Source organism: Typopeltis vanoorti, chromosome 6, assembly GCF_054136105.1.
Source record: "Typopeltis vanoorti isolate ZY-2024b chromosome 6, IOZ_Tvanoo_1.0, whole genome shotgun sequence".
Classification (NCBI taxonomy): Eukaryota; Metazoa; Arthropoda; class Arachnida; order Uropygi; family Thelyphonidae; genus Typopeltis; species Typopeltis vanoorti.
This window is the reverse complement of record NC_143554.1, coordinates 103,343,683-103,369,330: the sequence shown is the minus strand read 5'-3', so window position 1 is coordinate 103,369,330 and position 25,648 is coordinate 103,343,683. Positions and strand designations below refer to the sequence as shown.

General features: G+C 34.9%; 1 protein-coding gene across 4 annotated transcripts in view; it reads left to right on the top strand.

The window, feature by feature from the left end:
- LOC150105767 (mitochondrial disaggregase-like) overlaps window positions 1-25,648 on the top strand; it is a 244,459-nt gene that overhangs the window by 49,128 nt on the left and 169,683 nt on the right. For all 4 annotated transcript variants that reach the window (XM_090393565.1, XM_090393564.1, XM_090393566.1 and 1 more), the window contains one exon: window positions 25,331-25,428. In XM_090393565.1, coding sequence (XP_090249691.1) covers window positions 25,331-25,428 — 98 coding nt within the window. The remainder of the gene's footprint in view (window positions 1-25,330; window positions 25,429-25,648) is intronic.

The following is a 25,648-nucleotide window of genomic DNA, read 5'->3' as shown; positions in this document are numbered from 1 at the left end:
TCCATGGTGGACACAGGAAGTTAAAGAGGCAATGAAGAAAAAGAAGAAAGCATATTGAAAGTTCCTGGCAAATAGGTCAGCTTCTGCTCTTAAAAAATACAGAGACAAATGTAAGGAAGTGAAGCACTGTGTAAAACTAGCTAAATAAAAGTCATGAGAAGATTTTGGTAAGAACATAGAAAATGAATATCAGGAAGGTGTAAAAATATTCTGGAGGCTGTTGTAAAAGCTTAGAATGGAGGAAAGAGTACTAAAAGGAATCAGATGATAATGGTGGTGACATGAAAACTGGCAGTGGAGATATCCTTGGTGTATTTGAAGGATTGCTAAATGAAATGATCAGTGGCAGCATGGTGGTAGAAAACACTCAACAGGCATACAGTCAGGATTACATATCAATATTCGAAGTAGAAAAAGCCATCCAAAACCTAAAATATGGAAAGGCAGCTGGAGTTATCGACCAGAAATGTTCAAGTATGGAGGTATAAAAGTTTTACGGTAGCTGCACTGCATTATTCAGAAAGTCTGGACAGATAGTCAAATTGGAGTAGAGCTCTCATAGTACTCATTTGTAAAAAGAGAAATAAAGCTGAATGTGAGAGGCTAAGATGGATTGTGGAAGGGAAGCTTGGTGAAGAACAAGCTGGATTCAGATGAAATAGACATTGGTCAGGATCAGATTTTCACTTTAAGACAAATAGTTGAGAAATTGTGGAAATATAACAAGATCTGTATTTAAGTTTCGATCTGGAAAAGGCATATGACAAGGTGCCAAGAGGAAAGCTATTCAAAACACTACAGTTCTATGGTGTAAATGGGACATATAAAGCAATACTTAGTCTTTATTTGAGTTAAATCAGCAGTTAGAATTGAAGTCAGTGTGAGACAAGGATGTACATTATCTCCTCTGTTATTCATCATCTATATGGATTGCATTATGAAGGAAAGTGGTATTAAACCTGATGTCAAAATTGGAGATGTTAATCTCAGCTCTTTACTTTATGCAGATGATGTTATACTTCTAAATAAATCCAGTACGAATTTGCAAAATTTCCTGATTACATTGAATAACTTGTGATAAATTTGGTATGAAATCAACAATAAGAAAACAATGAAAATATGCATAAACATTGAAAATATCAACTGTATCCTGAATAGAGAACTTATAGAACATTTCAGCTATTTAGGCAAAAAATTTTCATGGCAAATTAAATATGGAAATAGATAACGGAATTAGCAAAGCTGGTATGGTAGGTAGTCAACTGAATAAATGTATATGGAATAAGAGAGGACTTAGTCAGAACATTAAATTAGCTGTATACAAGACTGTGTTCAAACCAATTTTAGCTTATATATCTGAGAGCTGAAAGTTAGTACTACATGATAAGCTACATCGTTATATGCTGTACACCCCCGCCCTCCCTCCACACACACACACACAGAGTGTGCTGATGGGTTTAAAACATTTTATAGGTAATTGACATATAAAAAAAAATTCACATTTTGAATACATTTTCTCTTTATGTTAAGACCACTTGCAGAAACTTCCACTTAATATAATTCTCTGCCTGCAATGTCTTCATTCCAAAGTGTATAATCTTACTCTTAGCAATATTGAAATGATTCTCATTATCATTTGCTCATAGAACTGGTCTGTTCACAATCTACCTGTAGCGATTGTGTATATCAAATGTGTTCCTTATCACATCTCTAATTTTGCATCAACAGCAAATAATTGAATATTACTATCCTCAATGTTATTAACATACATGTTAAACAACAATTTCCCAAGTACAGAAACCACTGATACATCACTGGCAAATGTACCTTTGTCTGCACTCAGCCTATGAAATGCAGGGGAAAGTCTAGTAGTATAATGGTTTATCCATTCTCCTCATCTTGCTTTGCTATCATCCTATTGTAAATTGTGAAGTGATTGTTAAAACAAGACCTATTTTAATACAGTCATATTGTAGAGTGGTGTTTTTCTGGCCACAGTCTACTTAAAAAATAATATAACTCAATGGCCACCAGCCTCTTTACCAGTAGGTAGAGTCAAACCTTCATATACTGGCCCTAAATGCAAAATTGTGAAGTAGTCATAACATACACAGCTGTAATATTTTTCAGAGAAAAATTAAGTCTGATGAATTGGGATAGGATTTCTTGGCACATTTCTCAGCATACTGTGGTGATGTGGTTGATTTTATGTACCATTATAAACTTGCGTGGTGACATATACAGCTTGTGGCAAAATATAATGCATATTATTATATTAAAATTTAAATGAATTATGTAAAAGAAGTTTTTTTAAATTAGTAGGATTTTTAATATATAATATTCTAAACTGTATTTGAAAATTTATAAACTAAGATAAAAAAGATTATATTCATTTTTTGCTATATTTACCCAAATATAACTCGCACTTTTTTCCCCGAAATTAAAGCTAAAAAATCATGATGCGAGATATATGCAAGGATTTTCAGAAACTAAAGATTTCAGGAAAATAAACTGAAAATGAGTATGACTTACCTAGAATCTTCTATTTGCTATCGCTACTTCCTGCCTCAAGAGCGGGTTCCTTGCATCATCAAAGTCATCTACCCAAATAGCGTCATCTTCTTTCCCATTATTTCAATCAAAAATTACAAGTAATTTACAAGACTTCAGATACATAATGAACAATCCTTCATGAATGACTAATGAAAAGTGAAAGCAGGGTACAAAACAAACAGCAATGGTAGGCCAGTGGAGATAGAGCAGCTATGAAGACGTGCATATGATTGGTGTGGTAATAACAAAAGATCACATGCCCCAGCGACAAAGGCAAGTCGACAGTTGTTGAGTTGAAATGCTAATTCTCTTCAACCGAATTCCATAATATCTGAAAATGCCATAACAACATTCACTATATATTTGTTAGTTTTAACATGTTCATGACAGGGTGGTGGTTTGCCCGTTTATTGTTCCGACGGTACTTCTCGTTACTGTTTGCGTACCACTTCTGCATCGCATGGGTGGACTCAACTCACACAAAGTTTCAACCCTTCCATTGAATTTTATTGAATATTGAATTTTAGTTGCAATTTGCAGTGGAATTTTATTTGAAGTTAGCCTTTGTGATCTGTCTTAATGACATTGAAAATTTCAAATGTAATTGAACAAAGACTTATTTCATGTAACTGAAAATTTGGACAAATGTTCGGACAGTAGTTTTTAGTTAGATACTGTGTTTGACGGTACAACATGAGTCTATACTACATAGTTTCTATGGGAGGGGGACGTGATTCATTAGTTAGTGCCATTTTTATTCCAGTTGCCTCTAATTGCACTATTTGTTGAGACATATATTACACAGACTGCAAATGTCTCTGTACCTTATTCAGTGATACAATAAAACTACTTGTTTTTCTTGCATCTGCAGTATAGTGGCTGTTGGGTAGGGTGTGTTGTTTACCACGTGGAACTAGTTACTATCACCCCGACGTGAACGTGTTTAAACTTTTTTTCATGTGCGAGGTATATGCGAAACTTTTTAATTTATTTTTTCATAAAGTAAAAGCATGGGTGAGTTATATGCGAGAGCAAGTTATATTTGAATAAATATAGTAATAAAATTTTCTCATGGCCCTCTAGGAAAAAACTATGCAGCCTGCACTTTGAGAAATGCTGCTGTAAAGGATTAGTACTATCTCTTCACCGCTGGATGCAAGTCCCACTATCTCTCCATCTTTCTGCCTATTAAGAATTGTGCTAATATGAAATCTCTAGTTGATTTTTCACTTTCTCACTCGTCCTCATAAGTAGCTGGATAAGTATCCATCACCAAATTTTCTGGGATTCTAGTCTTGTAGTCAGCATGTGGACACTCTAAAAATACCCAAGCTTCAGAATTCTGTCATTTACATGGTAGCCTTGACAAAATCTATTTATCCAACATTTTCAGATTTTCTTCAGTTGTTGTATTGAAGTCTTGTGTGATCTTAGCTGATTTTTTGAATTATTCTCCCATTTTTATTTTGCTACCCATCTTCAAACATTGCTGATATCAATAGTTTCTGCACCTATGATGTATTCTAACATGCTTTCATGTGATTTGACCAGGAATTTTGTGGCAATCCATTACACTGTGTGAACATTACCAGAACTGGGCACATTTTTTATATATATAATTTGTTTTTATAGACAAGAAGAATTCAAACATTTTATAGTAAAATTGAGGACACTTGCTATGGTGCTTAAGATTTTTAAGGCACCACCTTTTAACTTCATATTTTGAATTCTTTTGTCACCTATATTACAGTACATAAGGTCATTCTCAAGTGTATCAACATAGTTTATAAATGAACTTACTTGCTATAAGAATAATAGGTGTGGTGGTGAAGGTTTTAGAGAAGATGGTAAGAAATGGGTAGACAGATAAGATCTTCTGCAAGGAACAGTATGGATTTACAGGAAGGTCATGTTATGGCTGAGTTTGATAAAGGGAATGGATACACTATGATACTATTGGATTTTGCTAAGGCATTTGATAGGATACCACACGAAAGACTGTTGCATAAACTGGTTAATAGTTAATTGATGCTTAGAAGTGCATCAGTTAACTAGACCTTTTTTCTTACCATGCTAGCATCAAATGAGGCTTGTTAACCTTTCTCTCTTTCTGTTTAAGTGAACATAACACCTGAAGTTTACTCTTCTCACACATTCTTGAATAGTAATAATGTCCACTTCTATCTTTATTTTTAATATGATTATGCTATTGATGATATTAGTTCATTTCTCTGGATTTTCTCAGAACTCTCATAAGTGGTCTGTAGTCTCAAAGACCAGAGCAACTGTATTTCAAACCCAGCATCTCAAATGCATAAGTTAAAACTTATGTTAAAACTTTGTCTCTTTAAATTAAAAAAACTTTAATTCTGTTTTATAATAATTGTTACATTTTACTAAAATGATGAGATAGAAGATCATACCTAGCATACAATATAATAATATAATACATACAATAATGATGCTAAGGAGGAGAAATTATGGTGCAGGATATAATTTAAATTATAAATTAAGGATAATTTTTATTACTTAAACTACTATTTTTGCTCTTTCTTGTAAAAAAAAAAAAAAAAAAAAAAAAAAAAAAAAAAAAAAAAATGCACACACATAGTAGAGAATATTCAGAAAATTCAAACAAAATAGTCTTCCTTGTCAGAACTTGTTTATTTAACATTATTGTTTATCAACATATGGAATCTTTTAAGAAAGAAATATCTGTAAATGAAAAAATCTTTGTCTTGCAATCTTATATCTTTATCTTATAATGGAATTGACCACTTCTATAGAAAAATATACTTTATTTCAAAACACCAGCAAAAGTTGACTAAGTCAACTTTTCTGGTGTTTTGAAATATCTAGTTGCATCCTTAAAACTACTACAAAATAAGAAGCTGACAATATCTTAGCGTAAAGCTGCAACCAGCTTTGTGCATGATCAAGTGTTTGTAAAGGTTGATACTTATCACTACTACAGTCTACATGTAAATTTCTAAAAGTTGTCTTCCAAAATGTTTATATTGGCAAGTGGCTATTATTAAGTATTGTCACATTCATAAAGGCTTTACCAGATTCTCTCAAAAAAAAATATTTTAAAGCAGAATTTGTTTCTTCCTGTCTATCTGAAATGTTGCATTTCATAGGAACTTAATTGAGGCAGTAGTCTTTGGATGCTGCAAAAAAAGAATGTTTTTTAACAGATCTATAGATTTGTATGTAAATTATATCTTCAGAGTTTTTAGTATTCATTTTAAGTTATTTAGTATAAGGAGTAGGGATTCAGCACAAGTAGTGATGGCACTAGACCTACACTGACTATTCTTAATAGGTCAGCTAGATTAAGTCTTGTGGACCATGTTGTTAGTTACCTAAAATAGATTAATTGGAAAAAAAAAATTACAGATTCACAAATTCTGCATCGAGAGACTCTTTAAAGGATCCACTGAGGCTCTTATCAGTATGATTTATCAAGTATTTAAGAGTGAATGTTTGCTGATTTCAGGTGTTGGGAGACGTTCTTAGAAATAACGTGAAACAAAAAACACGTAACAGAATCCAGTGTTAACTCTTACTAATGCTCGCACTTGTGCATTTTGTCGCTAGCTATCTGCAGTCATAGTGGCTTCTTATTTTGCAGTGCATCCTGATAAGTAGTTATTTATTAAATGTGAAACATCAGCACAAATTTACTAATGAATAATGCTTTTTTTTTAACATGTTAACATTTTCAATATAATTAAGATATATTTAGTAACCCTCACATTTCTATCTCTGAACTTTAAAATATGGTAATTGGCTTCAAAGTGGTCACTTTCCACAGTTATGCATAAATTTCAGTATCTTTCCAGTTTTTAAAATGATGAAAATCATTTTTTGTCATTTTGTTTAAAAAAAAAGACTGTTCTAATTTTTTAGATATCTTCTATGGACTGAAAGTGTGATCTAGGTATTGAGTTAGCTGTTTAAACTTGAGAATAGAAAAATCAGAAGAAGACAATGCCAATAAATATGGTGAGGATTGCTTTTCAGTTTTGGAACTATTTTTACACAGCTTTTCTTCATGCCCCCAAACTATCCTCAGGTTAATGTTTATTTCCTGCATAATGATTTTAATAATAAAATGCCTTTTGTCATTTCATACTAATCCTTTCACTTTTTCAATATTTTTGCATTGTGATGCTGATGGATGTTTACATCATTTACTATTAAAATTCAGATCAATTGATGTCATGATTTAAAGGAAACAGCACAAGGGTACAATATGATTGAGATAACAGGGACCATCATCATCACTCCTGATATGTATCCTCAAGGATTCTTTACGGATATTCAGGACACTAGGACAGTATTACGTGATTAAGTTTGCATTATTACTGTTCTCTTATCAGCATTGAGTTAACAAAAAATATAAGTTATTTGTAAATCTCTCCACTATTGTTAACTCCTACATTTCAGCTTTCAGAAGCATTATTGACTATTCAATCCTTATATCTTAGTCTTCCCACAGGCCTCTTTTTTTGTGTAATCCTGCATTCAGATACCTGCTTTGCTAACCTTTCCTTTAAGTGAACATACCACCTTAGATAAGATATGCTCACCTAATCTAATGTGATATGGTCATATATTCTTGAGTGATTATGATTTCAGTTTCTATTTGTATATCTTTTTATTTTTAATATTATGTGCTTATTGGTGCCATTTGTTCCATCCTGTAATTTTTTTTTTTTTTCAGAGCCCTTATATCAGTGGTCTCTAGTCTTTGATTAGATGCTTTATTTCAAAAATAAATTAACTTGTATATTTAGTGTTTTGAATGATTTCTGTCTTATTGTAGGGATCACTTGAATAAATTTATTCAGTTTATTCTCTACAATACCAGTTTTGCTCATTCTTTTCTCTTTTCATATTTAATTTGATCTTCACTAAAAATTGTAAGCAAATAGCTGAAATGCTGTATTGCTTCTCCTCTAAGTTCTTCATTCAGGATGCAGTTGGTGTTTTCAGTGTTTGCTTCTTTTTTGTAGTCTCTGTTACTCTTTTTTATTGCTGATTTTCAGACCAAATTTATTCTAGCAGTTATCTAATTTAGTTAAGGTATTTTACAGACTTGTACTAGAATCATCTGCATAAAGTAAACATCTGATTTGAATATTTGCCATTTTAATATCAGGCCTAATTTCACTTTCCTTCAGTTCATAATACGATCCATATAGATAATGGTGGGTAGTCTAATCTTTAAAGGTACCTGTGGCATGACTATAAATAATAAATTACACGATAACCACATACACAGTAATTAACTTTAATGAAATGAAAGTACAGATATTTTGCACTGAAAATAACAGTACATCTCAGTGTGCTGAACAGTAGCTAATACATGCCACGTTCCATGTATGTTTGGTCAGATTACATTGTTGCATCCTACATAGTTTTAGTAGTAAGACTTATACGTTGGTTAGACATAACTGGTAATTAATTTACGGAATTAACAACGCATATAAAGTATATTAATTAAAGATATCTTTAATGAATCACTTCTATATTTCGGCAATGTCACATTGCCATCTTCAGGAACATAAAGATATGGTATGTGCACTAAGGAACTAACAAAGCAAATGAGGAAGAAGGTAAGAAACTAATTTTGTTCCTAAAGTCCTAATGGTGCCCTCTTGCGGGCTAATTTGGTAGTCTTGGCAGTTGGGCTGAAGTTCTCATAATGAAAGTCTCCCAAATTTGGGGCAGTTTCATGCACCCAAATTTGTTGAGGTTAGGAACGTTTTTTAGAGCTGCTGAAGATTCTTTGAATAATCTTTCGTATTTAAACTTGCTGCGATGGATTATTTTTGTTTTCTTCCAACGAATTTTATGGTGGGTATCTAAGGCATGGTCTGCCAGCCCAGAGCGGCTGTACTGGTGAAACCGGATGTAGTCTTGGTGTTCTGAAATCCTGATATTTGTTGTTCTACCTGTTTGGCCAAAGTAGGACAATTTGCAACTGCAAGGGACCTGGTATACACCAGGTAGGTCTAGGGGAAGTGGTTGGTCTTTGGTAGAGCGGATAAGGGATGCCAACTTTTTATATGGTCTGTAACAGGAAGTAAGGTCATATTTTTTGAGGATATTAGTTATTTTTTCAAAGGTGCCCTGGATGTAGGGGATAGTGATAGACTTGGTGTAGTCTTTATTGTGGAGGGGGGGGGGTTACAGGTTTTAGTATTTTTTTGGGGTTATAGCCATTGGCTAAGAAAGTGTTGAGGATGTGGTTTAGTTCCATAGTCAGGGCCTTGTCATCTGAGCAGATTAATTTTGCCCTGTTATATAGTGTTTTTATCACCCCATATTGTTGTGAGGGGGGGGGGTGAGATTGCTGGTGAATGTATCTGCCAGTGTGGGTGGGTTTTCTGTAAACAGAGAAAACCAAACATTCATCAAGCTGGCGGGTGATTAAAGTGTCTAGGACGGGGAGGGTGTTGTTTTCCTCTTTTTCTAAGGTGAACTGGACTCTGGGATGTTGGTTGTTTAAGTGTGTTAGGAAGGAGTGGAGTGTGTCTGAGCCATGTGGCCAAATAGCAAACACATCATCCACATAACGAAGCCAAATAGTTGGTTTTTGTGGGGCGGAGTTTAAGGCTTTCTCTTCAAATGTCTCCATAAAGAAATTGGCCAAGGGTGGGGAAAGTGGTGAACCCATGGCTGTCCCCTCTATCTGTTTGTAGAACTTTCCTTGCCAAACAAAATAGCCTGAGTTCATTGTGAACTGAAATAGCTGAGATATCGGGAGGAATCTTGGCTTGGATGAGCTCAAGGGTTTCTTTGAGTGGGACATTAGTGAATAGGGAGGAGACGTCAAAACTGACCATTATGTCAGTGTGTTGGAGTGTGAGGTTTTCTATACTGGCTTTAAAGTAGGCCGAGTTTTTTATGTGTGATGGTGTGTTGCCAGTGTAGTGTGTGAGCGTTTTGGCTAAATGTTTGGCAAATTTATATGTGGGGGAATCAATGCCATCCACTATGGGACGCAATGGCACATTTTGTTTATGTATTTTTGGGAGTCCATATAATCGGGGGGGTCTAGAGTTATAAGGTTTAAGTTTGTTGGTGACTTCCACAGGCCAAGACTATGGAACTAAACCACATCCTCAACACTTTCTTAGCCAATGGCTATAACCCCCAAAAAATCCAAAAAATACTAAAACCTGTAAACCACAACCCCCCTCCCCCCTCCACAATAAAGACTACACCAAGTCTATCACTATCCCCTACATCCAGGGCACCTCTGAAAAAATAACTAATATCCTCAAAAAATATGACCTTACTTCCTGTTACAGACCATATAAAAAGTTGGCATCCCTTATCCGCTCTACCAAAGACCAACCACTTCCCCTAGACCTACCTGGTGTATACCAGGTCCCTTGCAGCTGCAAATTGTCCTACTTTGGCCAAACAGGCAGAACAACAAATATCAGGATTTCAGAACACCAAGACTACATCCGGTTTCACCAGTACAGCCGCTCTGGGCTGGCAGACCATGCCTTAGATACCCACCATAAAAAATTCGTTGGAAGAAAACAAAAATAATCCATCGCAGCAAGTTTAAATATGAAAGATTATTCAAAGAATCTTCAGCAGCTCTAAAAAACGTTCCTAACCTCAACAAATTTGGGTGCATGAAACTGTCCCAAATTTGGGAGACTTTCATTATGAGAACTTCAGCCCAACTGCCAAGACTACCAAATTAGCCCGCAAGAGGGCACCATTAGGACTTTAGGAACAAAATTAGTTTCTTACCTTCTTCCTCATTTGCTTTGTTAGTTCCTTAGTGCACATACCATATCTTTATGTTCCTGAAGATGGCAATGTGACATTGCCGAAATATAGAAGTGATTCATTAAAGATATCTTTAATTAATATACTTTATATGCGTTGTTAATTCCGTAAATTAATTACCAGTTATAGTTTTAGTAATGTCATAGTTTGTTTTTATTGCATTTAATTTTATATAATTTTTACTTAATGATCCATGACCAATTAAAACCAGTTTTTTTCTAATTATACTTATTGGTCAAAAGTCTCTGTATCTAATTCTGTATTTATTTAGTTTGATCTCTTTGTCTCAGTAATGCCAATTATGTCCACATGGTACTTTTCCAGTTCTGGAAGTTAATTTCCTATCTATTAATACTCCTTATATTGATGGTTCCTCAGTTCTTTTGATGTTTTTTTTTTTCCTTCTAGATACTGAATTAGAATTTGTTCTAGTTGCTAACTTTTCAATGTTTGTTCTGGTTCCCCTGAACAAAAACAGCTAACAGTCCAGAAATGAGGTTAATAGCAGAGTTAGAGAAATTAGTGATTCTCTTCTGTTTTTGGAAGTCAGATTTTCTTGGTCTTCAAACAGGTTGAACATTTACAGTATAAAGCAAAGCACCCATAATAATGGCTATTTACCTCTTCAATCTCATCATTATCAACCACAAAAACTAGGCATCATAACGCTGTGTTGTAACTTATATTCTCATTAATTATGATGAAGAAATCACCAAAGAACTCAAATTTCTTTAGACCCACATTCCAGAAGAATGGCTATGACAAAAGAATGGTTAATAGATTTGTTTCTTTCACAAACTTGCTATGAAATTAATAATTGCAAAATAAGAGGATCTGTCTCTTTCCTGTATATCGGTTCCAGTGCAACCAGCTTAGCAAAAATTCTCAAGAAGCACAAATCTAAACCACATTCACTCCCTGACTAAACTATGATTCTTGCTTCATCCATTAGTACAGCCACTTGAAGTACCTAGGTGTTTATTGCCTTTAGTGTAATTATATTATTCCTTATCAGAGTATAGGAAATCCAGGGTCCATCTGCTTTATCTTTTCATGTACTGAACTCTGCAAATCTAAATGACCACCTGTCTGCTTTACTTGACTTTTTAGTAGATTGTTATCCATGGAAATAATACATATCCTTGACCAGCTGAATGTAAACATAATCTATATTTTATCAGCCTGTTATTCAACTGTAATTCAGTGGTGGCAATGAAACTGATGTCATGACATTTACTCTATTTCTAATATTTTTTTGTTTCACAGAATCTTTGCTTCTCTGTATATTTACACCAGATAAAATCCTTGAGAGTAGGATGAAACTAGTCTTGCTTTTTTAAAGTAAATAAAAATAGTTTACTGTATAATTGTGTGTTTCTTTTTGCATAATGAGTGATATAAAACTCTCCTTTACACATACACACTGCACTGTATGGCACAAAAAAACAGTACTGAATAACCACAAAGATATATGTTATGGAGTAAATGGGTTTATTAACAAAGAAATGTAATACACATGATATTGCAAAAATAAAGATATTTTTGTATTCTTTCAAATTCTTATTTAAATATTCAATATTTCTATTTTTTCTCTTTACTTATTTTCATTATATTATTTAACTTAACTTGACAGTCGTAGTTTGTCGTAATCTCGTTGCTTGAAATAGTCTATCTCCTTTAATCCTTTCAGTCTATCAATTTAATCCCCCCCCCCTCAAGGTCATGTCTGTGCTATTTCATGTATTCATATTTTAGAATTTAGGAATTGCCTCTGGCTGGAGCAAATTCTCTTGTCTAAATGGCTGGCTTTTTCTCACCTTGATCTCTGAAAATTTATTTTTATTTATGACTTTGCCATCAGAGATCACGTAGAGGAAATTATATATCTTTCCAATACTCGCAAGAAAAACGCTCAGCACAGCACGGAAATATCTCTAAATTTATCTCTAAGTCTAGCAACGTTTAAATCTACTATTCGCCAGTCATGGCTACTATTACTCTTAAGGTCACACAGGTTCTATCTTTTTATGAGAAGTGCATTGGTCAGGCAGAATCAGGCAAGTTATTTGACAAACAAAATAATTTATTCATGCTAAATCAAAGTACATAAAAAAAGTTTACACTACACATACTAAATTAATCGAACTCAAATTCACTAATCAAAATTGACATGGAAAAAACATAAAATTCACATGTCTGATTCTCCACTAGATTACTTAACATTTTTCACTTAAGCTCCATGACGGATGCATTTAATTACGCTCCCAGATAATTCAGACATGGGAGAAGACTTGCACATACTTTATATTAATTTAACTCAGACTATATATAATATGATTCGTGTAGATATACATGTATCTATGTAGATATACATATATATTCCATGTAGATATACATGGAAAATGCCAACTGATATCGCAAGATACCAGATTGATTATATGTTAATACAAAACAGATACAGAAACAGTGTAAAAAGGATATCAACATATCCAGGAGCTGATATTGACTCAGACCATAATTAGCTTGTTATGGAATTAAGAATACGATATAAGAAAATAAACAAAGGTAAAAGAAAGAAAAGGTGGAACCTAGAAAAACTCAAAGGAGATGCAGGTAGGAAATTCAGAGAAGAACTGGAAAATAAAATAAGGAACAAAGAGAATATATCTGAAGAAACTGTGGATGTTAATGCAAAATGGAATCAACTGAAAAACTTGATATATGAAACAGCTGCTGACGAGATAGGTTTTGTGGAAGGGAAAAGAATTAAAAAGCCATGGATTACAAATGAAATGATAAGAAAAATGGAAGAAAGAAAAAGATGGAAAAATGTAAACACCGAAGAGGGAAGAAGAAAATACGAAGCATTAAATAATGAACTGAGAAGAGAAACTGATAAAGCAAGAGAGGAATGGTTGAAAACAGAATGCAAAGAAATTGAAGAAATGGAAAAAAAGGGGGCAATATGATAAAATGTTTGAAAAAGCAAAAGAAATTACAAATATTACATAAGAAATCTGCCATTAGAAGATAAGCAAGGAAAACTGATTTATGATATTGAAATACAGAGTGAAAGATGGAAGGAATACATCGAAGAACTTTACGCAAAAAATGAAAGACCAACGAAAATTGAATTTGAAGAGCAAAATGAAATCTCAACAGAAGAAAGAAAGAGTCCTGAAATACTAAAGAGAGAAGTAGAAACAGCAGTTAAGGAATTAAAGAGTGGATGGAATACCTAGTGAAATCCTAAAACAACTGGAGAACAAAGGCATAACAGAAACATGGAAACTCTGCAACCGCATTTACAAAACAGGAGTATGGCCTAAAGATTTCACAGAGAGTATTCTTATACCAATTGAAAAGAAAAGCAATCCTGCTAAGTGCAGTGACTACAGAACTATAAGCATACTCTCACATGCCTCCAAAGTACTGCTAAGAATATTAAATCAAAGATTGTATAATAGAGTGGAGTATTTTCTGGGGGATGATCAATTTGGATTTAGAAAAGACAGAGGAACCAGAGATGCAATTGGAGTAATGAGGACCATATGCAAAAGGAATATAGAAGTAAATAAAGAAGTTTATATTTGTTTCATCGACCTTGAAAAAGCATTTGGCATGGTGAAATGGGAAAATCTGATGGAAATATTATGCAGAATAGGTTTAGATTGGAGAGACCATAGGTTAATAGCTGAATTATATATGAACCAGACGGTCATAATAAAGACAAAAGTAGGAAAAACTAAAAAATGTGTGATTTGCAGAGATGTCAGACAGGGATGCTGCCTGTCACTGACGTTCTTCAATATATTTTGCAGAAGAAATGATAAAAGAAGCATTTTATGAAGAGGAAAGAGGAATCACTATTGGAGGAAGGACGATACAAAATATTAGATTTGCAGATGATCAAGCAATATTAGCTAATACTGAAGATGAACTACAGCACCTAATGCAAAAATTTGAAAATATATGCAAGAAATATGGTATGAAAATTAATGCAAAGAAAACAAAAGTGATGAGAGTCTCCAGGAAACCAGGAAGTATCAAGGTGATGATGAATGGAGAAAGTGTAGAGCAAGTGAGACAATACAAATACCTTGGTAGTATAATACAAGAAAATGGAAAATGTGACATGGAAATAAAAGATAGAATTAACAAAGGAAAATATGCCTTTTATAACAAGAAAAATTTGTTTATTAATAAAATGAATAAAAATCTAAGGAAAAGGCTTATTAAGTGCTATATTTGGAGTATGATCTTGTATGGGTCAGAAACATGGACAATTAGGAAGAAAGAAGCTAAAATGTTGGAGGCATTTGACATGTGGTTATGGGGAAGAATGGAGAAAATAAAGTGGACTGAAAAAATCACCAATGAAGAAGTCTTACAAAGAGTTGAAGAAGAAAGGAATTTACTAAAGACCATAAGAAGAAGAAAGCATAACTGGATAGGACATGTATTAAGAGGAGACAGCCTACTGTAAAGAATGATAGAAGGGAAAATTGAAGGAAAGCGACCAAGAGGAAGAAGACGACTAACGATGCTTGATGATATAATGGGAACAAGAAGATATCAGGAAATGAAGGAGGAAGCAAGAGACAGAGGAAATTGGTGGAAGAGAATCTGCTGAGTTATACCACTGGACCTGTCAAGAGACAGAACACTAATGATGATGATATATGATATTAGGCTTAACAGAACTTTCACATATTATTCCCTCTTCATTATATAACATTATCTAATTCCTTATAACTCTGCATACTACTTCACAATTATTTTCAACAAATCGGCTTTCCGTTCTTACTACTGTTCTTTATGCTAACAAACAAAAAAAATTTCAGCTATCTTTGCCATTAATTTCACATCTAGGAAAGTCCTATACAAAAGTCTTACTTGTTACTTTGTCATCCAGTTCATTACACAAAATCCTAGAGATTGTTGACTTTCTACTTTCCGGTAAAATTCACACATGGGCACTTTTTATGACATTGATACCTCACACACGGAGATCGTCAAGGAATTTAGTGGTAGACTCGAGTAGATCGGCACTGCTATTACGAGCTTACCATCACTGTCGGGCTTCTACTGGCGGGACGTGGATCCCCTGTCCTTGGAACAGCAGGACACACTGGAAACTCCTTGTAGTTAGAGCAGGAAAGGAAAGCTGGAACTAGAAAGCCTAGCCTCCAAAAGGCTTGCACCAACAAAAACCTAGCACTGATAGCCTCGCACCGAAAAGCCTAGTACAAAAAGTGCCTTTTCCTTTGATTCATCCCCCTTTTATTCTGCTTTCCCGACCTTGGAACTCTTACAGACTTAATCTTCCGGATTTTCTTGACGGGGTCTTCTCAGCCACCCAGCAGTCACCAAATCAAGTCGGGAAACCCAATAGTTCGCTGACCTTCGCAAGTTGCGATCGCTTCAGGTCTTACATGCTAATCCCATCTGAGTTAATTTTTTGTCTGTACAATTTTTTATTACAATTTATTCTAACATTTTTTTTTCAGGTTTATTATAGCAAAATTGAGTTAAGTATTAATCAAATTACAAGTATATAAAATTAATTTTTATTTCAAAAGTAAAATCATTATAGAAGAAATTTTATTCTAAAATCCTTCTATACAAGATTTTACAATATGTTCATCCACAACTCTCTTAGTGGAATCTTGGTCAAATAAAGCATTACTAATGGTCGATTATGTGCTCGAAATGGGCATCTGGTCTTAAAGATAGGTTTAGTTGCACATGTGAAAGTTCTATGTCATCTTGGAGAACAAGGGTTAGGCCATCTGCTGGACATATTGTGTAATTTTATATTGTAGTTCATCAAGTTTCAAAGGTAGGTCATGGTGAAATATCCATTCCTTCAAGATATTCCAAATAGAGGCATCAAGTGATGAATGTGAAGGATAAGGGAATTCTGTGAACCTTGAAATGAGCCTCTAGGGGAAGTGTTCTGATAAATACACTCTAGATCTATGTAATGTGTGACAGATTGCTCTATCTTTTTGAAATATTTATGCTAGAAGCGTAATGTTTTTTGCACAACACATCCTATGCAAATCCTGGGTAAATGGAACCTACACATTCTCAATGTAGCATTCACTGTTCAAGGTCACAGTTACACCACCCTATACAGTGAAGTAGGGCCTAATTATGCCATGGCTGAAAACCTCACACCATGTGGTGACCTACTCACTGTGAAGAGGTTTCTCTTGGACACATTCAGGTCTTGAAAAACCAAGAAACCTGTAATGTTTTCATGACCACTTAGATGGAAATGCACTTTGAGAACCAGACATGTTATGGAGGAAGGATCAAACTTCGTAGACATTGGCTAGCATACGTGCACAGTATTTCCACTATGCAGCATAATCCATTGCTATTAAAAACTGACCCACCTGAATGACATGCAAAAAGGCACCTAGTTCCTTGAGGATTTTGACTGCCATGAGATACCCCTGCATTTGCATTGGGAGTGACAGGTGGTAGACACATCATAAGATGGCAATTTGCTAAACATCCCTCTATAACAGACTCAATTGCTTGGAAATGGCAAATGTAGTAGTAGTACAAGTCTCTAAAATATATCCAGAGTTGATATTGGCAAAAAGAACTGCATGTCTAGAGTGGCAAAACCTATATTAGTGGTTATTTATGAACTAGTAGGTTTTCGTAGTGAAAAACTTGAGAGTTAATTCTTTAATTATTTTAGAGAGGACAATTGGTCAATAGTTTAATCACAAACCCTTCCTCTCCCAGAATGGACTGAATATGAACCTCTATATCAGTGGTTCCCAACCTTTTTACACTTGTGTATCCCTTTTAAACCCATTTCTATAAATTGTACCCCTTGTTTTTAAATACTGACACTTTTGTTCAGTGCCTGTCTTAATGTAAAATAATGGAAATGAGGTAGTGAGTTGGGAAAGGAAAATTACTACACTAAAAGTACAAACCACAGATTTAATTGTACAATATTCGTAACACAGAAATAAGTATAGCTTCATGTTAGATATTGATAATGATGATCAAGTATTTAACAAACTTTTGATTTATTATTATTAATAATATTTATTGGTATTATCTGAAAAGTCTGTAATAATTAGTATACAGATCATTAGTATACAGATCGATTGAAACATTTTTGGTGAGATCGTTGAGCTTGCTTTGATGCACTTAGTTTCTTGAAATCGGCTATGGATGTATTTATATTTTTGGAGAAGTTCTAGAAACATTGCAAATGGAAGTCAGTAGAAGGTTCGTTATCGTAAAGGTCATTTCTTAGTAACACGCGATTGTTCTAGAAAGGAGGATGGGTGACAAGAGTAACGCATGGACCGTGCATAATGATTGGTAGAAGAGTTTGGGGGAGGGGGGTGTTCATAGCCACACTCTCACCAATCATCATTCCCTAATGTGAGCTAGTTTTCAGGTGTCTCCATTAGCGGCGATTCAAACTTATCATTTATTGTTCCATAACTAGCGTTTTGCATTTTGTTTACTTTACTTGTTTTTCTGCCATTACTGATTATTTTTCGTGTACTCCTGAATGGCCAAGCATGCCCCCCCCCAGGGGTATGCATACCACCGGTTGGGAACCGATACTCTATATGGTTGGATAGGTTGTAGAGATGATAGAAAGTTGGTTTTAGTTTTGGTGCACAATCTAAAAGTTGTGCTTGCTTCAAAAAAAAGTGATTTGTTTTGGAGAAAACATGTCAGCTTGTATTATTACATAGTGTGCCATCTGAATGAGAGAGAGAGAGGTGGAAGTGCTGATGGAGAGTTTATGTAATAACCTATAACAAGGAACCAGAAGGCATGGCTACTTCCTGTATATAAGAGTTGAAGTTTAGCAAGGTCTGCACCAGATCGGTTAGCCTAGTGGCTATGTGCTTTGCAACCATATGCCTGGGAAAGGAGTCAGTTACCATCGCTGACGTGAGGAGCTTAAGGATCTTTCTTAGACATAGCCAAGTTAGCCGGTCTTGAGCGTGAACAGCAGGGTTTTCCTCCCACAAACCGGCCCTGAACACACACACGGATACAGTCATGAATACTGCCCTTAGGGGATGCAGCAGAGGAGTGATGAACTGGCTGCATTACTTTGTCGTAATCTCCCCCTCATTGGAGGGGGGGTCAACCCATCCTACAACAGATGAAAAGGATGAGAAACTATCAACAAATCTGTTTCAGATTTGTTGATAGTTTCTATCCATAGCTTTGTTGACTACAGTACACTCCATTTCCTCCTTTTCATTCAACAAACCTTGTAGTGTTCAAGTATTAGAATCCTCAAGATCTGTCACGACCAGGGACCTGAACTCAGATCTCCTAGCTATATCCCAATGAGGCAAGGACAACCTTGTAAACTTCAATGCCACCAAAACTCGGTTCTGTTTGATCTCTTGCAAGAAAGAGCTCGCATCCCTCCACCTCACCTTCAATACTACTGAGATATCCAAACATGATCAGATTTCTTTACTCAGGCTGACCTGCACCTCCAGTCTTTCCTGACACAACCACATTTCAGCTATAGCTTCTGCAGCTGCCAAAAAACTTGATTTTTTTTTTTTTTTTGCACAAGATACTACTACATTCCTCCACAGCTGCTAACTCTATACAAAGCCCAAATCTGCCCAGCCATGGAATATTGCTTTCATATTTGGGGTGGAACATCAAAATCTTCTCTAAGATTGTTCAATTTTTCCAGAAGAGGGCAGTCTGGCTAATTAATGATCCCTCTGTCACACACTCACATCAATCCCTTTCTCATAGATGTTTAGTTTCTGACTTGCCTCTTCTAAAGATATTTTCATGGGCAGTACTCTGTTGAATTGACCACTATTATTCCTCCACTCTCCTCTAGAATCATTAAAAAAGAGCCACTGTTAACCAACATCCTTTTTACTTCACTGCCTCCTCTTTCATTTCATTGACTTCTGTACTTGGGAACAGTGTTCTCCACTCTACCTTCCCCAAAAATTACAACCTTCAGCTGTTCATGCAAAATGTGAACAGAGTCCTCCTTCTATTCCTTTTGCTCACACATGACACTAAGTGTTATAGGTCCTGTGGCCTTTTGTGTGTGGATCAGATATAAAAAAAAATAATAAAAGAGCATTGAAATGAAGCCTGAAACATAGCTCAATAAGTATATCTTTAGAAGAATGAAATTTTTGTTCCAACCAATTCCAATGTGCTTTTTTTTTTTAACCACACTTGTTGGAAAAAAACAAAGCCTTATATTATTTGGGAGAGAATTTTCAGTGGACTGAAGAATAAAGGCCTTTATTCTTGATGGGATAATTTGTTTAATTTGATCAAATCAAGTGTTTCAAGAGTTTAAACAGTAGTTTGTAGAGAAGAGAAGTTTTGCAGATAATCCCATTTGATGCCATTGTAGTGTCAAAAAACACAAGGTTTGGAGTGGTTGAGGGAAAGGCATTCCATAGGAGATGACACTTGTACAGGATTATGGTCTGAAATACCAAGAAGAGAGGGGGACTTTTATAGTACTTGGAATCAGAACTGATTAAGAAAAGATAGGCTTTTCTGGTTCACAGTATTTGGATCATTGGACTACAGGAAATCTAATTTAAAGGATAAAATTTTCAGAATTACAGGAGCAATAGGAATGATTGATGGGGACAAGAAAACCTTTAGTCATTGAAGATCAGAAAGAGGGAATTCATGAGTGGTATCAAAATGGTGTGGAATATTGGATTGTACCAAACGATATTGTCACTTTTGTAGCTGAAAAGATCATACAGAATATGATTTGGACACTTAAGGCTGTACCTAGTCTAGCCATAAATACTGTTACAACTTGAACAGTGCATAAACCTTTAATCTATCAGTAAATCATTTTCAACTTTTAGCACATACAAACCACATGTATAAAGTGCATATAGCAACACTTGATTTTTGAAATTTCACCCTTTTGTCTTCATGCACACCCAAAATCTGAGGCCACATATAGTGGCATGCACAACATCCAACTAAAATGCTGCCACTGCTCACCTTTAGGCTGGCCATTACTGGGCTGTTGTATCTTGCAGGCTATTCTCCCATGCTCTGGCCACAATTTGAAGTCAATAGATTCAGATTGGGACTTCCAGACAGCCAATCAGATGGTGATGTGGTTAGATGCACACTTGCCTCCAAGCACTGTTGTGTGCAGGGATGAGTCCTGTTGGAAGGTCCACTGCCTACTGTGAAAACAAGATATTGTTCATGGGCCATACTACAGGTTCCAGCACAGTGTCTTGAGACACTTTGGCAAAGGATTTCGCCTTTTTTCTGCAGAAATGCAACTTGAATACCTTCTGATATGTCGCTCTTCCCAACCAAACCATCATACTGATGCAGGGTGATGACCCAGTGGTGAGCTATGGAAATTTTAACAAAGGGCTTGCATTGTCGAGCAAAAAAAAAAAAAAAAAAAGCCTAACTTAGCCCTTATAATACTTATATTGGACTTTGTAGAGCTTCTGACAGATATGATAATTCCTGTAGGATATCAATCATTAATGCTAGATCTTTTAAAAATTCTAAATTGAAAAGTCAATTTAAAAAGCCCTTATATTTATTGTTCGATGCAAAATGCTTGCATAAAGCTGGGTAATTTCTCCACAAAGCAAGAGCTGTTCGTAAACTGCAAGCTGCCCATCGTGGTCCAAACACACGGCCAATCTTTAAAATTTTGATACCAAGGTCTTTTCAAATCGTATTTAACTCTTGTTGCTTTTTTGGTAATTGATGTTAAAAAGCATATAATTTATCTATAAATATTTCAAAATGATTTATTTCTTTAATGTTTTTTTATTGAATCGTCTAATGCTAAGTGTAAATGATGAGCGCAATGCCAAATCACAATGTTGGGAAATTTTTGAAGAAGTTTGATTGAAACACCTGATTTGTTTCCTAACGTTACACTAGGTCCATGAGAACAAAATGCAATGAAATGATTTTTTAACTAGTTATCAGAAAATCCATATGAATTTAAAGTAGCAATTATAGTAGCATGTATACATTCCATGGTGGTATTTTCTAGTTCTACAAGATTATTAATCAAGAAGGACAAGGGACTTTCAAATTTGAGAAAAATTTAACAAAGGGCTCACGCAAGCTCCTTATAGCTCACCACTGGTGATGACCTCTTTGAATCTTGGGTGCTATGGCACATGTTGTGTGTCATAGCATATACTCAATCTTTCTGGCAGTTAAATGACTCTTCACTGGTGAAAATCTTCTCATCTGTGAAGAGGATATCTCTGTGTCTGTTGTTCTCATACCCTTGGAGAAGTGCTCTGATTTTATCACCCTCTGCCACATACGTTGTGATGTTAGGAGGTGTCCAGTAGAACAATGATAGGCTATCACTCCCATGTCATCAATTAGTACACATGATATCATTCTCTGCAAAATGTTTGTCTTTCATGTGATTTGTCTTTCATGAATTTAAAGTAGCAATTATAGTAGCATGTATACATTCCATGGTGGTATTTTCTAGTTCTACAAGATTATTAATCAAGAAGGACAAGGACTTTCAAATTTGAGAAAAATTTAACAAAGGGCTCACGCGAGCTCCTTATAGCTCACCACTGGTGATGACCTCTTTGAATCTTGGGTGCTATGGCACATGTTGTGTGTCATAGCATATACTCAATCTTTCTGGCAGTTAAATGACTCTTCACTGGTGAAAATCTTCTCATCTGTGAAGAGGATATCTCTGTGTCTGTTGTTCTCATACCCTTGGAGAAGTGCTCTGATTTTATCACCCTCTGCCACATACGTTGTGATGTTAGGAGGTGTCCAGTAGAACAATGATAGGCTATCACTCCCATGTCATCAATTAGTACACATGATATCATTCTCTGCAAAATGTTTGTCTTTCATGTGATCACTTTCTGCATTGTCACGTGATTATGGCAGAGGCATGCCTTCACAGCCCTCATAAGCTGCTGCATCTTAATGCAGTGTGGTCTACCTGTTCTTTGGCAGTCAGATACATCTTCTGAATCTTTATAATAGTTAATAGTCCGTGTTTTTGACATGTTGAAAATAATAGATGTCTGCATTTCAACCTTGTGAAGTGCTATTACAGCTACATGGTTCTCATAATTTTCCCACTGCGTGTTAACCCGTACAGCTAGACCTCTCTCTCTCTACTGATAAATCTGTGAATGTTGGCTGCACACAATGTTACTAATGGATGTGGGCTTGTGCAATTCTGTGGGCAGCACATTTTTGTTAAAGTTATGTATAAGTTGTGCATCCCATAAGTTTCCACACCCCTCTTAATATTGGAAATATTAAGAGGGGTGTGGTATTGTATTGGAAACTTATGGGATGGAGTACTTGTCCATTAGTCAACTAATGCCTTAATAAAAGCAAATGTTATTGCCAACATGCTATATGCTATTGTATTATGCTTAAATGAATTGTGAAACATTTTGGTATAAATTTCATACAGTAAGTAGTCAAGACTGCTGAAGAATCCTTATTAAAGCAAATCACATGTGAAGTAATGATTGAATATTTTTTCTTCTAATAACACCACAAATGTTAGTGATGTGAAAGTGTTTTATTATTACTATTTTAGTAAGACCACATGCTGTATGAGATATTTTTGAGTAAGATTTGTTTTTCAACTTCATTAGCATAATTATTTTTCTCTTCATGGAGTGTTGGAGAAGTTAAAAAGAAGTAGAGATGTGCAGTGAAAAGAAATAGACTCATAAGCCACCTATACAGAGGATATCTGGTCTCCATATAATCATAACATTGCCCTCCCCAATATGCATGCAATCATATGCTCACACACTATTTGGTTCCCTCCAGGAATAGTTGGGCAGTAGAATGAAGCTTGCTTGTAGAGCTGCTTTACTGCTGTACCATCAAAAATTCTGAATCTAACTTTACAGTATGTTTGCTATGCTCTTGAAGGACTTCTCACTCTCTTACACATACACGGCTACTTCTTTTTCTCCTCCACATCTACATGTGGAGAGGAGGAATAGAAGTTGGAATTCTTGCTCTGGAGTTTTTGTCTCCCACTCAGGAAAAGTTGTAAATCTGTAGTACATAGTACTGCCATTAGGCTAAGGAATTTTTTTAAATTATTTATTTTTCATATAGTCTGGAAACTACCTGCTTTAGAAATCAAACATAGACCTTTTTCAAATCACTTAGTCTCCAATAAGCTAGACAGTGGTCTCACACTATCTGGTGAAATTCACTTCTACCTAATGACAGTCAAAAACATCCATGACCCACTACAGGATTTGACCCTGAAGCCTGTTGGTTGGAGAGTGGGTACATTAACCACTCAGCCAACCAGGCTAGTAAAAGAAACATGCCAGGCCAACTGAACATGCTATTCTTTAGTTTAGATCTTCAACAAGCAGGCTGCTGTTTCACACTCAAAAAAGTCATCTACCACTTTAGTAGGTCTAATTGGCATTTTCTCCAATTAGGAAATTATCTCCCTTTGTAGCAAGAAACAAGCCATTGCAGGAGAAGGCATAGCTGATAGTTGGCTTTGTATTGTGATACTTAAATAAATCGTGAAACATTTTGGTACAGTAAATTTCATACAGTAAGTAGTCAAGACTGCTGAAGAATCCTTATTAAAGCAAATCGCATGTGAAGTAATGATTGAATATTTTTTCTTCTTTTGCTCATATCTTAATAATGAGGTTGAAATACTGACAAAAATATTAAAAGGTGGATTTTATTTTGTTTTGTACCCACTAAGCTATTAGTGAAACTAAAATGAAAGACCAGTTAAATAGAATTAAAGTGGATTAAGAAGTTAAGCACTTATTTGGCAGCCTGGTTAGCTGAGTGGATAGCTTCTCTGTTCTCCAGTCAACCTGTAGTTTTAAATCCCACTTTGGGATGGATGTTTGGGAATATCACCACCACCCTATTTACTGGAGAGCTGAAATGGCTCGGTGTGTATGTGTGTGTGTGGGGGGGATTTCCATATTTGGTGTTAGAGCAGAGAAACAGGATTATCCACTCATATTACAAAATGTACAATAAGTTTACAATCTTTTGTGGATGGGATACATAGGGAGGAAAAAAGGTTATTGTTTAGTCTGAAATGTTCAAAGATCAGATTGCTCCTTAAGACTTATTTTTATTAAGGTTCATATATTTCATATATGATATACTCTAAAATTATATTATTTCTTGCTGTTGAATTTTTTATTATTTTCATTTATTTACATTTTATATAATTTAAAAAATTTTTTTTACATAACCTGGAAACTACTATAGAGACTCAACATTGAACTTTTTTTGATGCACTTAATAAGTAAGTGATGTGTGAGACCACATCACTTACTCCAGTAAGTGATGTGGTCTCACACCATGCCATAAAATTCATCTCCCACATGTATATGGAGATGAAAACACTGTGTCCGACAGAAATTTCATGCTTGCATTTTGGTGGACATGCTACGTATTGTAATGGTTCTTTAATTGTAACCAAATCTATATGCATGGTGGGGGGGGGATGTGTTTGTTTTGATATATTAGAATACAGTAATGAAAGAATGCTACACTATCGTAATGGTTCTTTAATTGTAACCAAATCTATATGCATGGGGGGAAGGGAACAATGTGTTTGTTTTGATATATTAGAATACAGTAATGAAAGAATGCTATATTTGTTGGTTGCTATATTTAAATTACTCGAAGGTGTAATTTACTACTGTTTAAATTAAAAAAATGGTAGTAGTTAACATTTTTTTTTTTAATTATATTTTAGGTTGAATGCTAAATGCCATTTAACCAATTAAAAAAAGAAAAGAAAAGATTTTCAGTTATATTACAGTTCATCTTTTAAATAATTGTTGAGATGAGTTGTTAATTATTGCAAATTTGTTGCAAATTTTGTTTCTTATAATGTATATTATAACTACTCATGTTTTAGGTGCTGATCCATTAGCCCAAAATGACAGTGGTCACAAACCACAAGACTATGCACAAAATGCAGATATTAAAAATATGCTACTATCCTATTCCAGAAAGGTAACTATTTATATAGCAATTATAATATCTTATTGTTTAGGATATCTTATTGATAGCTCGCTGGCTGTTTACAAATGTTAACTAAACATGCAGTTTTTTATATAATGTTTTCACACTTTCACATTGAGCTGATCATAGTCCTCTCACTGTCACCGCCTAACTATCTGACAGGGTGAGAGAAAACAGTATATCCTGCAGAAATGTCATGCTTGCATTTTGG